The sequence below is a fragment of the Vitis vinifera genome, chromosome 14, assembly GCF_030704535.1.
Source record: "Vitis vinifera cultivar Pinot Noir 40024 chromosome 14, ASM3070453v1".
Classification (NCBI taxonomy): domain Eukaryota; kingdom Viridiplantae; phylum Streptophyta; class Magnoliopsida; order Vitales; family Vitaceae; genus Vitis; species Vitis vinifera.
The window spans coordinates 24,793,537-24,809,263 of record NC_081818.1 but is presented as its reverse complement, the minus strand read 5'-3'; the positions used below and the strand labels follow the sequence as shown (position 1 = coordinate 24,809,263).

The 15,727-nt window shown below is 33.2% G+C and overlaps 1 protein-coding gene across 1 annotated transcript; it reads right to left on the bottom strand.

Moving 5' to 3' along the window:
* Positions 1–35: 35 nt before the first annotated feature.
* On the bottom strand, positions 36–14,389 carry LOC100266854 (alpha-mannosidase At3g26720). Its single transcript, XM_010662379.3, has 29 exons — positions 13,747–14,389; positions 13,563–13,646; positions 12,991–13,079; positions 12,701–12,875; positions 12,330–12,449; positions 12,073–12,156; positions 11,922–11,993; positions 11,036–11,149; positions 10,763–10,863; positions 10,568–10,661; positions 10,308–10,475; positions 10,121–10,210; positions 9,455–9,520; positions 9,296–9,352; positions 7,016–7,235; positions 6,747–6,886; positions 5,256–5,324; positions 5,037–5,096; positions 4,848–4,919; positions 4,084–4,131; positions 3,844–3,963; positions 3,607–3,672; positions 3,138–3,250; positions 2,906–2,990; positions 1,639–1,749; positions 1,470–1,565; positions 1,219–1,266; positions 600–668; positions 36–518 (listed from the first exon to the last, which is right to left on the bottom strand). Exons 1-29 carry the CDS (start codon positions 13,939–13,941, stop codon positions 303–305), a joined length of 3,042 nt encoding a protein of 1,013 aa, XP_010660681.1. The 5' UTR covers positions 13,942–14,389; the 3' UTR covers positions 36–302.
* Positions 14,390–15,727: the final 1,338 nt, after the last annotated feature.

The following is a 15,727-nucleotide window of genomic DNA, read 5'->3' as shown; positions in this document are numbered from 1 at the left end:
AAAAATTGTATGGGAGTTGTGACAATTTCAGTAAATAATATCTAAAAGTCTCATATTTTTGTATTTAGGTATATGCAAGTGTCTAGAACTGCTAATTTGGGATGCACGTATCATACGAGTATGTTAACTCTTGCCGAAGAAGTTGTGACGCCACAAAGTACAACGATTTTATTTGCGTTTCTTTTGGTAAATATATAGCAAGGGACTTTCATTCACGTAAAAGGGAGAAGTGTGGAAGGCATTTCAGCATACAAAAATGAACAATCTCCACTGCATTTTGTAAAGAGACTTAGACTTCTCTTTCAGGAAGGGAAGATTTGGAGGTGATCAAATTCGATTAAGAAGGTCCGGATTTCCATTGGGGCGAGCTCTACCACTAGCTTTGCAGGATCCACAGGTCCCCCTCTCACCACCTTGGGTTCTTCCGAGGAGCCTTCTACTTCCCAAATTAATTTCTTGTTTTCCATCCTACTTCTTTCTTGATTTGCAGACAGACTTGTCTCCGTTGCTTTGGTGATCTGTAAAACAACATAACAATAAAATAAAACTGGTCCGGTAAATGAAAGATCATCAAGAGTCATCCACCCTTTGCTTCTTACCTTAATGTTGTGAAGCAGTTTTTTCAGTTCCACAGTAGCCATCACGGAATAGTCTTTGTCCTCTCCGGTCTTTGCATATTCAAACATCCAGAAAAGCATGAATTTAGGATATATGGCATTGTTGCAAACATGTGGAGCAAAGAACTTATGTGATAAACCTAACTTTTTGAAAGCATAAAACTCGAAGATCCATTGATTGGCAAGGAACAATCAATTTGGTGGATCATATACAACCTGTAAAATATTCCAGAAAGAAGAGAAACTGCAATATTTTCTTCTTATTTTTCCTATGGAAGATGTTTGGATTTTGATGGAAAATTTTTCAGAACTTCAGTTGACAAGAAAACCAAAAGATGGTAGAAAAAGAAAAATCATAATGCATGATATTAAATGAATGCAGTATTCAGGAGGAGAAAGCTAAAATTTCACAAAGAAGTCATGAGATTGGCAATGGAAACAAACTCAAAATCAAGGTTTGAATGGGATATATTCATTTTTGAGAATCATAAGAAAGAGAGATGTTAAACTACTGCAGGGTGGTCAACACTTTTTGAGTTGGTATCAGTCAACCAAGGATTAGCACTTTTTCAACAACCAAGCAAAATAAGAGAGTCAATACCTCATATAGGTGAGCCAACCGAAGAAGTAGTTTCCCATTTTCAAGTTCCTGCAATGTTCAGCAAAAATAAAGGAACTTTTAAGCAGCCTACAAAAAGAAAAGTGAAAAAAAAAAAAAAAAAGCTACCCAGCAATTTCAAGAGTAAGCTACCATGCAATGTCCAGAGTTCTATTTCATTCTCATTCAGGGTCATATTATAAGACCATTGAGAAAATAATTCATATGTATTTACAAGGCATTCCAACACATACCTCTAGGGTTATCAGAGCAGTATTATTAGGTAAAACATAGGAAGGATCCAGTCCTGAAAAAGTTGGTAAATGGGATTCCATCCAGTTGTTCCCATCCTGCATAGAAGAACTAAAAACATTAACATTTCAGCCTTGCCACACCAGTTCAACTTAACGGTTTTCCTTTCACCTGTTCTGCAAACGCTAATAGAAGTGGAGAATATATCTCTTGTCCAAATGTGCGTCGCCACTTGGCACCTTCTCCTACTGGATCAATTCTAATATAAAGTTTTCCTTGAATCTGCAAAATGATAATAACAGGAGGTGACTCTAGCAACACATGATGCAGAAATAGAATCCATAGAGACGTGTGGTAGTGGCTTTTAAAGGCTCAAAGATGTAAGCATGATCAATGATATGCTAGCAAGTAGTGTCATTGTTTAACAATACATTATGTTATAATACCAGAAAAATATATATCATCCAGAAAACATGAGCAATGAAGTTGAGTAATATGATTTAAAGACTCTTCAATAATCTAACTCTTAATCAAACCCCACCCTAGATAAAATGGAAGAGGAAAAAGGAAAAACAACAAAGTTAAGAGATTCCAAAAATATTGACCTATTGAATTCCATAAAATCCCAGTATTTTAGGTTTTTGTATGAACCTCTTGGTTTATTCTCATCCATTTATAAAACAATTCGTAAAAACATCTGAAGCTCATAACTAAACGACTATTCACCCTCTCTACATCTCACTCACTTTGCAATGTCCACAGCTACCTAGAAAATTTTCCATCAGGGTTGCATTACACCTTCCAGATGCAATGTCTAGTTAAGCATGCTCAAGAACTGGCAGTTTAGCACAAGGCTCCAAGCCTTGTTTATAGAGCAATACAATACATAGATAGGGGGTATGTGCAAAAAAGCCACATATCAGTTAGGACTGGGGCCACCACACATTTTATTTTGGCATCTTAATCTACTTCTAGCCCAAAGATAAAGCAGGTCCCAAAATCTTACGGAGAAAGAGGGAAGGCATGGCCCTCACTTGCTCCCTCAGTCTGGTCCTGTGTGTCAGCAGTATGTAGTTGTGCATGAATACTAGAGTTGGATGCTCATGCTATCTTGAGAAATAGTTGCAGAAAGTCCAACATACATATTGGCAGAAACTGCAAGGTGGCTATGGTCTGGTGACCAAGCAACCAAGAAAGGACTACCAATGAAAAGAGGGGAAAGAAAAGATGTGCCCATTGTAAGGATTATGAGGCTAGAAACAAGATTAAAGAAGAAAACAGCTGGGAAAAATATGCTCCTAACAGTTTCCAGCACCAAAAGTTTAGGACAACAATAAATCTTTGCTGAACAGTTAAAAAATGATCTAAATTTCAAAAGAAACTAAAGAAAGACTATCATATGTAAGCTTGTGAGGTTGAATTTTCAAGGTATGCTTACAGTTAAACCTTTGCACTGGCCACCAACACAAACTTCCTCATTTAGTACCTCTCCAACACCTCTAATATCATCATGAAGCAACCTCCTATACAACGAACAAGTATATTAGATTCTATTACAAAAAGTATATCAGAAATTAAGATAGTCCATGGAATCCTTTTTATAATAGATGCAATGCACTGGAATTTAATAATACAAACAACATTAACATATAACAAAAGGCAGAACAAACCTATGGAGCATCAGCTCTATTTGACCATCTACTAAACTGGATCCTCCCACTGAGCGGTCTACTAACACTGAGAGTTCCATGCCGTCATCTTGCACATATATGCCTAGATTAATCTGAAATGATGGAATATGAAAAAAGGAACAGAAGAAAAAACGGTGTTAAGCAAAAGAAAATATCAAATTGAAAGCAGACCTTAACACTTATTTCTGTATTACAACATTGTAAATAGAAGTCATTATTTAGTGGCATTACAACAATAAAATTTAAAAAATCAAGCAAAACCACATATTCTTCATTTTTTGTTTTGTGAAGACAGATTAATAGATAAAGAAAATTAATATATATATATATATAATTTTTGAAACAACATCTATTCCAAAAGAAAAAGATCAAAAGCTAAAACAGTTAGCAACTGCTTCAATAGATAATACAAATATACGCAATATTCCCTGCTATGATGGAAACATACAGGATAGTAATTTCCAGCAACTGGTTGGTTCACTTGCAGGTCCCAGTCTGCTCTGTAATCCCGAATCTGCAAATCATTTAAATTCCTTTAAATTGTTCAAACTTAATTTGACATCTTAATAAAAAGCCCAAAAAGAATCCCAGGCCAAGCTTCTTGTTTGTACATTCTTCTCTTTCATTAATATGTCACCAAGGACAAGAAGCAAACAAGATCACAATGACAAAGACTGAAACTTACCCTTTTAATGAAGTCACGCCCATTAGAATCTGTGTAGAATGTTTTATTGGTCTTCAAGGTTGTGGTAATCTGAGTTGTGATTTCTTTCCCGGCTCCATCATCCACAGGGATGGGCCCAATCTAAAATATTAAATATGAAGTCACCAAATCAAGCTCCCATTTGAACCCTTAGCCATGTATTGACAACTGATAAGAATGTCAGCTCTCAAATAGATCTATGTTTAAGAGAGGTGAACTTACAGTGAACTCAACTTCAGCATGCTCCTTTCCCTTGTATATCCTCATAACCTGTGCACACACAGTATTATGTCACCAGAAGTAAAGGGGCACAAATTCTATGGGTGAATACAGAAACCAAAATTCTTACTTCGCATACAGTTACATTTTATAATAAGATAGTAGGAAATTAAGAATGAGTACATTACAACCTATTTCAATGAATCTAATAGCTTTTTCCAAAGCACCAGAATTGGGATTTTTTATCCTGGAAGGAGGCTTGGACCCCACAGGATCAATTAGACTAATAAAAACAAAACTAAGAACTAAAACCTAGAAAGAAAAAGAGAAAAATAATCATACCTTTTTTAAATGTCAAATTAAAAAATACGGTTGCTCACATGAGCAGCAAAAGGGGAAAAAACCATATCAAGTAATCAATTTTAACACCCAACAAACTCACTAATGAAAGGTTTAAGATATTGTTATCCACCTAATCGAAATAACATACGCACAGAATAAAAACAGAGTTTTGGTATTTTTTTCCTGTATTACAATAATAAAAAAGTGCATCAGATATATTAAAATGCTCTGAATTGACAATGAGCATATGACGCAGCTGTTTCTTCTTGGATCTCGACACCATCCCCAAGAGATGGAAATTTTCAATCACAGATGTATGCCTCAGCATAATATGAAGATTTATTAATGACATGAACAGTACTGAAATAAAAACAAGGTTCCATTATTAAAGAACATCTACTACATGTTTTTGACAAGTAAAATACCTGATATATCCATGGATTGAGCTCTTGATGCACTTCATCAAGTATTGGTCCTCGCAGAACAGTTAAGGGAACCTGGGACCATTCAACATCCAACTTTCAGACAGCCAATTTAAACAAGCATTGAACTTATAGAGTACTCTCATTTGTGAAGACAATAGTAAGATCAAGTATTAAAACATCATGGACTACCTGGCCTTCAGATTTTATTGGGAATGTACCATTTGGGCGGAAAACATATGCTCCAGATGCCTTCAACAAGTAGCAAAAATTTCACAATGGTAACCGATCTAAAACCAAATTTCATTTTGAATCTAAAATAAACTGAGAGATATAATGTGAGCAATGCAAGGTAGGGCTATGGAAAACTAAAAGGCATGATGAAACTGTGGTCGAGAAGGATTTGAATACCTGAGGATCTTTATCAGTTCCATCATTTCCAGAATAATAACTGTATGATTGTTCCGCAAATGCTGTAACCTTCAGCATTAACAATAAATTAGAAGTAAACATTTGCATTACATAGCAATTCAATGCTAAGTTTATGTTAATTCATGAATATGATTAACTCATGTATCTACTCATGTGAATTGCTCTGCCACAGGTTATGATAATTACATCCATATTAGGCTAAAGCCTCTGGCTGACAAGATTGGACAATTGCATTTAAAATTTGGTTTTAACACAATAGAAATAGAATTGAAGGTGCAAACCAGTCTGAAAGTAAAGTCTCTAGAGGTTGTACTAAAGACATGGTATTGGATCTTGTTTTCATCAGGATTGGGTGGCAGTATTTATGGATAGGAGAACACAACCTATTGTATGGCCCAATGTCACCTTTGGACACAGAAAATGAACTAAATCTTCAGTATTTTATATACACCTAAAAAATCCAAAGCTCAAAGGAGTTTGGTATGACTCAGAAGCATTTCTTCTTTTAAATCTTCAGCAATTATATAAATAAGGTGAAACATAAACACTTAAATATGTGATGCAGGAGAATTCAAGTCAACATGACTAATGAAATTTAATACAGTGAACAGATTTTTTTATGCAGAGTTTTATTTACAAAGTACAATCTGTTTGTTGTTTAGGTTTGTAAATAATCATACTTCTTAACCTCTCCTCCAACAAACTGTGCCCATTGAAGCACACTATAGGCATTTGCAGCATCTAATATTATTCTTAAAAGACAACAGATACTCTAATCTACAAGGGATTATTCAATTGGTCCCTGAAATAAAGGTACAGTGATTTTTAAGTAAATTACTTATCAGAGTATTTATAAATCAAGTTATCATACATTAATGAACTTTTTAATAGGATCTATGCTGCGAACCCAAAATAATCGAGAAGAGATTGCATGATGACAGTGATAATACACAAATATTTTCAAAATATTCTTCAGAATATTAACTATGCTTGTCTCTAATGAAGGAGATCACCATTGGTTGATTGTCAAAAGTTCCAGGTCAGCTAATGATTATTTTTAAGGGATGTTTTGCCTTCCAGCAAACTGAAGGATATTGTTTGGTACAGAGACCCAATTGTAAAGTTATGTATGATCAGTACATGCCACTTCTTCATTCCTGAGTTCAGTTGCAATATGTTCTGGCTCTTGAAGAAACCAATGGAAGGTTTCTGAGAATTTTCTTTACTCTAACCTCAGATGCAAAAACTTACTGAAAATTTAAAAAAAATATCTCACTTTCTTCAATCATGATAGGAATGGATATTGCTTTCTTCAATCCATAAAGACAAGGTAATTCAACTATTTTTTATCATGATTGTTAAAATGAAGATTGTGATGCAGAAAATTCCAGAGAAAAGAAAAGAAACAAAAACACACAAATCAAATCAAAACCACAAACCATGACACTGAAGCATCAACAAATAACTCACCAAACTTCTGCTATTAATATAATGAGTAAGTTTTCCTTCATCTGCAGAATAAAGTAGCTTCAGACTTCCTTGCCCAACTTCTATGGTACTATTTTCATTTCCTTCTGATGTCAGCACCGTTGAGATGGTTGAACTAGCACCTATGTTTAAAACGATGAACCATAAAATATAACATTTCACACCAATAACTTAGAAATATTATTTTCTGTTTTTTCCACTTTATGAGATTCTAGCACAGTAGCACTAGACATGGAAATAATATGGCTAACCTGTCTGTTTTGCACTGGAGATAATGTAAGTGCTGTAACCAAGAGGTGGCACGGATGCTGAAAATGCAAGCCAATACTTAAGTGTGCCACTAGGGGATTTACCCAAATAAGCTTTGACATAGAAGTTTCTGGTGTTAGATGAGACATTGACCACAGGTAGAAGCTGAGATTCAATTTCTTTTCCACTAGAATCATGAACAATAAGCCTTTCAGTGGAAACCTGTAGCAAATTTGAATTACAGTTATTTTTTACAGTAGATATTTAATCTTTGAGCTCCTGAACTACTGCTGTTCAGTATTATGTAGATTTTCTCCTTTACATAATAAAAGAATGAAAGAGCTTAGATGAAATAAAATCTCTCCCTCCTCACTTGTGTGTGTGCATCAGTGCATGTGGTTTGACAACTGAATTTTCATAAGGATTGAAAATCATTTAATTTAAAATTTTGTTTCTTTAGGAAAGTAAATTAGTTAGTAACATGGATGAGAAAAAAAGATATTATGCTCACATCGGAGGGGTGATCATAAAGATAAATTACTCAATACCGAAACTTATAAATCAGTGCATGCTTCAAACTAGCACCAACCTCAAGAGAAGGAGAGGTGCAATCTCAATGTTCCAGAAGTGCTGTTAATTAATGATAAAGATTTGTCATAATCTTTAATGACTTATATAAGTCATTACTAATGTAAAGTTACAATTGTTACTAACTAATTATTGTTGTTGCACGCTAGACTTAGGAGCAACCTTGAAATGGATCAAGGTAACCTTTGGCGCTACCAGATAACGAACCAAAAATGCTTACTGGTTTAACATTGATCATGGTCAATAGAATTATTTATCTTACCAGACACAATTATTTATCAGGCAGATATCAAGAAAGAGAGTGGAATCAAAGAGGCCCTAGTAAGGTAGATGTGTTTGTTGCTTGATAAAGAAAAGGGGGAATCATGTAATCATGCATCATTTTAAAAAAATTGCATTTTTTAGAACTTTGACTTTTCATTTTCAATGAATATGTGTTTTTGGGGAAAATAACCCTCAAAACATGCACTCAAACAGTAAAATTAATCAATATTCCAAAGTTACCCTCAAGTCCTCTTCTCTTACCTCCCACCAACTACCACTTTTTTGTTTGCCTTTTTCTTTTTAAATTATTTTGACAAGACAAATGAGCTATCATTACTATTATTATTTAAAAAAAAAAAAAACATAACTTTGACACATGGCAATCACCATACCACATGATTTTTCATTTTTATTTTTCTCCTCTATAATATCCCCATCTTCTTTTGCTTTTGTTTTTTAAAATATGTTAGCTTGATGAAATCTTTTCAATTTCAATTTTTTTTAATATTTTATCTTTTTTAATTTATTAATTGTAATTATTTATGGACATTTTTAAACATAAAATAATAATATATAATAAATAATTAATGATAATAAATTTAATGTAAAAATAAATACATGATAAACAAATTTAGAGATTTAGAATTAGGGATCATTGGTGTAAGAAGGAGAAAAGAATAAAGGGCAATTTTTGAATTTTTAATGGAGTTACTATTTGAATGCATGTTTATTGGATTAATTTTTAAAGTTCTTAAAAATTCTATATTTTATAAGCAATGCACCTTTACATAGTTTACCCTAAAGAAAATTATAAATGTTATGCCATGTTTCCTCCAAAGCTCAATACTTTTCCATTTTACCTTACATATTTTTATGTTCATCCTCAACACAGAAAAAAAAAAAAAAAAAAAAAGGGAGAGGAGAGAGAAAAAAAATACAAGTAATCCCAGCTTCCTCCCATATTTGCTTATAAGATTGTCTCAACAATTTGCTCACCCAATTTCCAAGTTTTTCAATGATTTAGAACTTTGAATCAAAAGTCACCATTCAAGCAGTGTTCCAAATTGGTCTCGTGTCATGTAACTAAGCTAAGGCAAACAGACATAAGATGCATTCTCCTTTCTTGTTTCGTTTTTCATTTCCATGAAAATTTGATCCATGGAAAGGGACATTTTCATCATTAGGCATTTTGATTATTGCAGCAGCAGATTTTACATGCAAGACTGAGTCAAATGGAGATCCCATATAGAGTAAAAAAAGAATCAGCTTCAACATGCACCAAAATCTTCTAAAACATGGAATATGATAAGGATGCAAGCATGAAACATCAAAAGGAACTTCAAGTTGATACACCATTTGACAACCTATTTCAAAAAAATATCTGCCATGTATAAAGATAATCACACATAAGGCAAAATGGAAATACTTACAGGTATTCGGACTACTTCCTCTCTCTTCCATCCAAGAGGATTGTATATGACAACAACCTACAGAAGATGGCATAAGATCATAATTTCAATATGGATGCATTGAGCATACTCTAAATTCCAATACAATAGAAAATACATGAGTTAAAATGTCATCCTTACCAAGCTTTTCCCATCAGACAAAACAGCTTCCGATGGAGGACAGTAACTTATGTTAAGAAGAGGACACTGAAAAAAAGACACAAATTAGACTGCTCAAGCACAAGAATTGACTGAAGCTCTTTATTTTTTTTCACCTCTTTAAGAAATAACAACTAATTCAACTTCTGAACAACAATTATGTTGCTAATAAAGTGTACATTAAATTGATGGGGCAGACAAAACATACTAAGCTGCTAATATATTCAGCATACAGAACAATAAACATAATCTGTTGTCTAAAATTTCAAATGCATAGCCTTATGAATCTCTTAAGGGACTAATAACTGGTGTATTTTAAGTTAATTCACAACACAGTTTAAGCATATTAAGACAACAGATTTTTTTTTGGATAGGTAAAACAAGCAATTAAATTAAAAGTGCTTTAAAAAAGCATTCTGTTGTCTTGTCTCTCTCATGTGTAGACAACAGAAGTATATGTTGCAGCAGATAAAAATATTTTTCTAATATCACCAAGAACCATCATCAATATTTCAAGATTGATTTCATATTTAAATTTTACACCACTACAAAGGACTTTTCTATTATGACATTTAAGGAACATGAGTATGCAAGCTGTTCAGACTTTGTGGTATGAATAAAAAATAGAGAAAGACTATAATGTATTACCTGCTGAAACTTTGTGATAGGATTTGCTGGTCCAGTAATTAATCTTGATTCTGCCAGGGAAGCAAGTGAAGATGAAACCAACTCCTCAGCCTGCATAAATATTATTTGGAAGTTTCAAAATTTTAAGCTTATGCATTACTTGCTAGTTATGATATCAAATTACTGAGAATATAAATAGAATCTACACCTCGACATAGCCTATTGACAGTCTTTTAGCATAATCAGCAGCCACATGCTGTCTTTGGGTACCACTAACTGCATCATGATGTTGAGCAATTGCCAAAGCATCAGCCAATGCATCTGTATTGGGCCCTGTACTATTCCTGCCTTTGAAGAATTCCAATTGTCTTGCTACCTGATAAAAAACAAAGAAACACATGGAAGTTTCAGAAAGTCTGTTAATGCCTATCAGCATACCAACACATAACCTACTTTACAATCTCTTACCAGATAGTAACTGCTCATCATTCTGACATAACCTTTAAAGGCTGGCCTACTTGTAAAATAACCTGTCCAATATGCATTTGGATGATCTGCATACCTGAAGAATGATGTTATATTTTTAAAATAAGTGTTGGAAATTAGATATAAGCAGGGTAACGAATTAAAAATTTGCAACCCTAATTTCATTATCAAACTCACGGGAAGAAGTCATCCTTTTTAAGAGGCCACATTTTATTCACTGCATATTTTGCATCAGTGTAAATTGATGGGGTTGAATATAGTGCATTGACGCGCCCATCCTGAAGGCAGTCCAAACAGAAGCAATTTATTAACCACAAAATTTATGTAGAGCTATAAAAGAATAAGATAAGAGAAAGAAAAGATATGAAATCACAAAATCACATAACAAAGCGAAACAGATACAGCATTTGTTTACACACTTTCTCAAGAATGCTTATGAAGATGGAATACCTTGTTGACATAATGAATAAGTTTATCCATCTGCCTGAACCATGAATTTGCATATTGATACCGAAAATCCGTCCCCATGGTCCACATGATATGATTTGTCCTGGTTACATTAGCCTCCAAAAAAAAAAAAAAAAATTCAATTTTAATGTTAACTTCAAAGAATATTTAGGATGAGAAATTTTTTCCTTATACATTTGGGTAAGCATTTTAAAACTTGCAGCCTGCCTGAAGTTTGAAATGACATGATTAAAAAAATCCAACTAAATACAAAACTAACTGCAAATGTGATCATCCATACCTCACCTCAGTAACATTCAGCCAAATTTTGTAGGCCTGACTAGAAACTATTCTTAAAAACAATTTTCAATTCTTTTAGAACAGAAAATGATTTTCTAACTTAAAAAACATATTTGCCAAATTTTTTACTAAGCAATTTTTTAGAACAAATTTGAGGTGTTTTCAAGTGTTTTTGTATAGTATTCTAAGAAACAATTAAAAATATGAAAATACTTAGAGAAATTTCGTATTGTTTATAAGTGCATAGTAGCTTCATGGAGAATAAGCTAGGGAAACTGTTTTTCATATTTGAGTTTGTCTATGGTGGGAGCCATAGGGTCACCTGTGGCTGAATTGAAATGGTTGCCAAATGGACCCTCAATGGAGTGGAAGATGGAAAATGTCCATAGCAGTTCGAGCCCAATGGTAATTTCAAGAGTTCTCTTTGCATTTTACATGACTCGAGTTCTCTAATAAGCATTGTTGGATCTGCTTTTTTCGTTTTTTCCAGGGACTGATGAACATAAGCCTATCTTGCAGCAGATGAAGAACTATGATGCAGAGTGCATGCAATACGAAAAGTGATCAAACAACCACTCCTAATTTTTACCTGTGATACAGCAGCAGCTACGAAGTCGTTGACTCGCTCTTCAACATTGTAGTCAAATAGGAGAACATCATCCTTCAATCAAGAAAATCACATGAAAAGGAGTTCTTGAATAAAAATATAGAAGCATCATTTGCATCTCTTAAGTGATCACCTGAATAGGAGGGGAGATATCATTTATCTCAAATACAAAACCATCTGGGGGGTCATAATGCCTGGGGAATATACCAGTGAATATCTGCAAAATGAATTTAAAAAACAAAAAAGGAAAAAATGGAAATTTTCAACAATAGATTGAGCAGATAAATTATGTTACTTAACATACATAAGAATTTTATGATCAAAAGACAAAATCTCAAGTTAAACAAAGTGAAAGACAAAAGATATACCAAAAAACTTCAAGCCCCTAACCTGTGAAGATGAAAGAAGGGACTTGGAACCCTGCCATACAACCTCAAGAGTCTTCTCATCTTTCCTTCTAGCTCTGTCTTGGTAATCAATCCGAGCAAAAAAGAGAGAATCAAATCCTAGCTGCAATAAAATTTCAGGCACATATGATCCTAGAGCTCAGACATCAAAAAGAGAATACAGATTATGTCGAGAAGAGCTATCAATCTTCAATTTATTGGTCTCAGCATGTAATTTAACTATAACAATATACCTATCAAAAAAAAAAATAACTATAACAATAACTTTTGCATATCTTCCTTTCAGTTTCAATAAAGAACTGACCCTCCAAATCTATAAAGCTGTTCAGGAATCATGAATATTAAAAGACATACCTCAGCACCAAGCAAGTAGGCTTGAACAGCAGAATGTCCAAAAGGATCAATCTGCCAGCCAACTCTAGGAGTCTGACCAAATTCATCTTTGATATACCGATGCCCTAAAGTTGTCTGATCAATCAGATCAATGTAATGTGTGGTTGCCTCGTCATGCATACACATTCCTCCGTTGCTTCAAGAACAAAACAGGCCAAATGGCAAACGCTTCAAACAAAAGGAACAACTCCAACAGCTACAATCAAATATGAAAAAAATAGAAAAATGAAATATAAGAAATAAAATTTTACATAAACTCCAGTTGACCCGACTTGACAAGCTGCTTCACTCTAGTCTGAAGTTTCTTGCTTTGCTGTCTCCACCACCTCTGGAAAAATGCCTGAGCAAGTGAAGTAACCAATCAAAACCACTTGACATTCACACAAGCTTCAAATTCATAGTGGAAAAAAAATATTAATGCTCTATATGGTTGCTGCTGAAAAATGAAAGTTTAAATCAATACGCTTTCCATCGGAGACAATAAAATCTCCACTTAACTGAGACCAATACAAGTAATTAAAAACAAAATATAGAAAACTATCTCAACCATTAAATTAAGGTTTAATATATCAGGTGATATTGATGGACTATGAGCACTGATTCAAAGGAGGGTGAAATCAATAATGTAACATATTTGTTGTGGATAAGAACTTGAGAAAGTATGTACAAACTCTTGCAGATATTTTTTTGGATTTTACTACAAATTCAAATCAACTTATAACATAAAATTCAAAATAAATAAGCACTTCCCTTCATTTTACTCGGTTTTCCTCATCAGCCAAACAGAAAACGAACTTCAAATGTCAGAAGAGAAAAACCTTACCATTTCAACATAGATGAACTTCCGATTCTCATCATCCAACAAGGCTGAAATCACAGAGTCTATAACGTTCTGCACACACGCTCCCTGTTGACCGAAACAACCAACAGTCAAACACTTACACATTGTTCAATCGAGTCCAAAACACCAAAGAGAAATCCCAATTCACAGAAGGCGAAAAGATTACCCGAATCGAATTGTTGGCGCCGACGTAGTACTGGTCAACGGTCTTCAACCAACCAACGTCGTCGTGCGAGTGAGGCACCAAATGGACATTGATTTTTCCGGGCACGATGCCCCCGGTTGTATTGTAAGCTATGTAGCTGGACTCCCCAAAGGAAACTGCCGCCAAAAGAACCGCAAGGAGCATCGAGATCGCCATGGATGATGCAGCTCCCAAGGTCACAAGCCCCTTGAAAACGAAAATCAGATCAAAGAGAATACATAGAGGAATAAAGGAGTTGCGTCGCTTTTATGCTCATGTGTTTTGGTTGCTTCTCACTGAAGACTTTTTAACTCACGGCAAAGACCATTATTTAGAAGAGTGCCATGATTTTTCGAAGCGGGTGAAAGAAGCGATCTTAATATCTTATCCTCAGTGGATAACATTATGCATTTGACGATTAATTTATTAATTTTACCCCCAACTCGGGCCATGGGCGAAGCTTCGGGAGCTTGCGGTGGTTTCAATTTGCAAGCGACATGACAGACATAAGGAAAGTAGGAAGGTTGTTTTTTTGGCTTCACGGGATTAATACTCTTTGGAAGGAATCTAATTGATTGAAGTTGAGTTCTGCAGCTCCGCCAGGACAGAGAGAGAAAATGGAAGAAAATAGGGGAGAAAAAGTGGACATATAAGTTGGAATCTTATATATTGTTTTGCATTTGTTTGGTTACTGTTTTTTTTTTAAAATAAGATATACGACCTTTTAGTATGCATGAATTTATGCTACATTTAATTTTTCATTGATCATATTTGAAAAAAAAAAAAATCCCAAACTAAATCCCCTTCCAAAATAATTTTTAAAGTAATGTATCTTGGTGACATAGACATCCACGGGACTTGGAAAAAATTTTCCCCACAAAACTATAATTGTTAACTACAGTTTTAAAATTTTTTTAAATAAAAAATCATAATTACTAACTACGACACTTTAAATTTAAGCTTAGTTATATCATAATCACAAAATTACAATTTTAATAAATTAAATTTAAGCATAGATACCCACATAGATAAGACATACTAGTTTGAAAATTATTTTAAGAATAAAGTTATTTTATGGAATTTTTGTTTTAAATAAATCACTTTTGCCCTAAACCTATCAAAAAGGCCCCTAAATACCACAATAACCTTAAATTTGTCTTGAGCATTCTCAGGTACTTAAAATTCTTATAAAAATTATATATGATATAATTACACTCGGAAATAAAAGATATATTGCTCTCACTTTTCTCCAAGTTCAAGGTCAAAATAGCATTTTTATGTAATTTTCACTTTTTTATTTTATTTTTTGGGTGTAAAAAATCATAGTGGGTGGCTATGATTTTTAATTTTAAATTTAAAATCATAATTATTATTAGTGATTTTAAAAATTAACGTTGGTAACTATGGTTTTAACATAAAATAAAAAAATAAAATAAAACGAAACTTATATTGCACTAACACATTAATTTGACAAATATTTTTAATACAAATTTAGATTAAAATTATGTTTTTTTTTTAAAAAAAAACCAGCTATTGATTGGAAACTCCCTTTCTCTTACATTTTTAATACATTACGAAAAAAACCTAGAATTGCAGATTATCCCTTTGTACATGATTTAAGTCACCTACAATGACCCAATCGACAAATCTTCTAACATTTTCAAGACATTTATATTTTTTATTTTTAAAAATTATATACAAGACAAATATATTAAATCTACTATGACTTACAATAATAATATTAATATTAATATTAATATTAATAGAATAAATAATAATGCCAATAATGATTATAAAAATCATTTGAATTACCTATTTTTCGAAAAAATATTTTTAAATTTATGGAAGTTTGTGAAATATCAACCTTAAGTTGTCTCTTTATTTATATTATATTAAAGTTGTTTTCTTTTTTAAAATAATTTTAATGTAAATTTTAAAAGATAATTTATAATTTCAATATTTA

Excerpts from the sequence above, each read along its gene's own strand:
- LOC100266854 (XM_010662379.3), bottom strand. The coding sequence starts at position 13,941 with ATGGCGATCTCGATGCTCCTTGCGGTTCTTTTGGCGGCAGTTTCCTTT. Across the intron at positions 11,150-11,921 it reads TAGCTGCTGCTGTATCACAG|GCTAATGTAACCAGGACAAA; the intron begins GTAAAAATTAGG and ends TTTTTTTTGGAG. Across the intron at positions 1,750-2,905 it reads GCCAGTGCAAAGGTTTAACT|ATTCAAGGAAAACTTTATAT; the intron begins GTAAGCATACCT and ends ATCATTTTGCAG.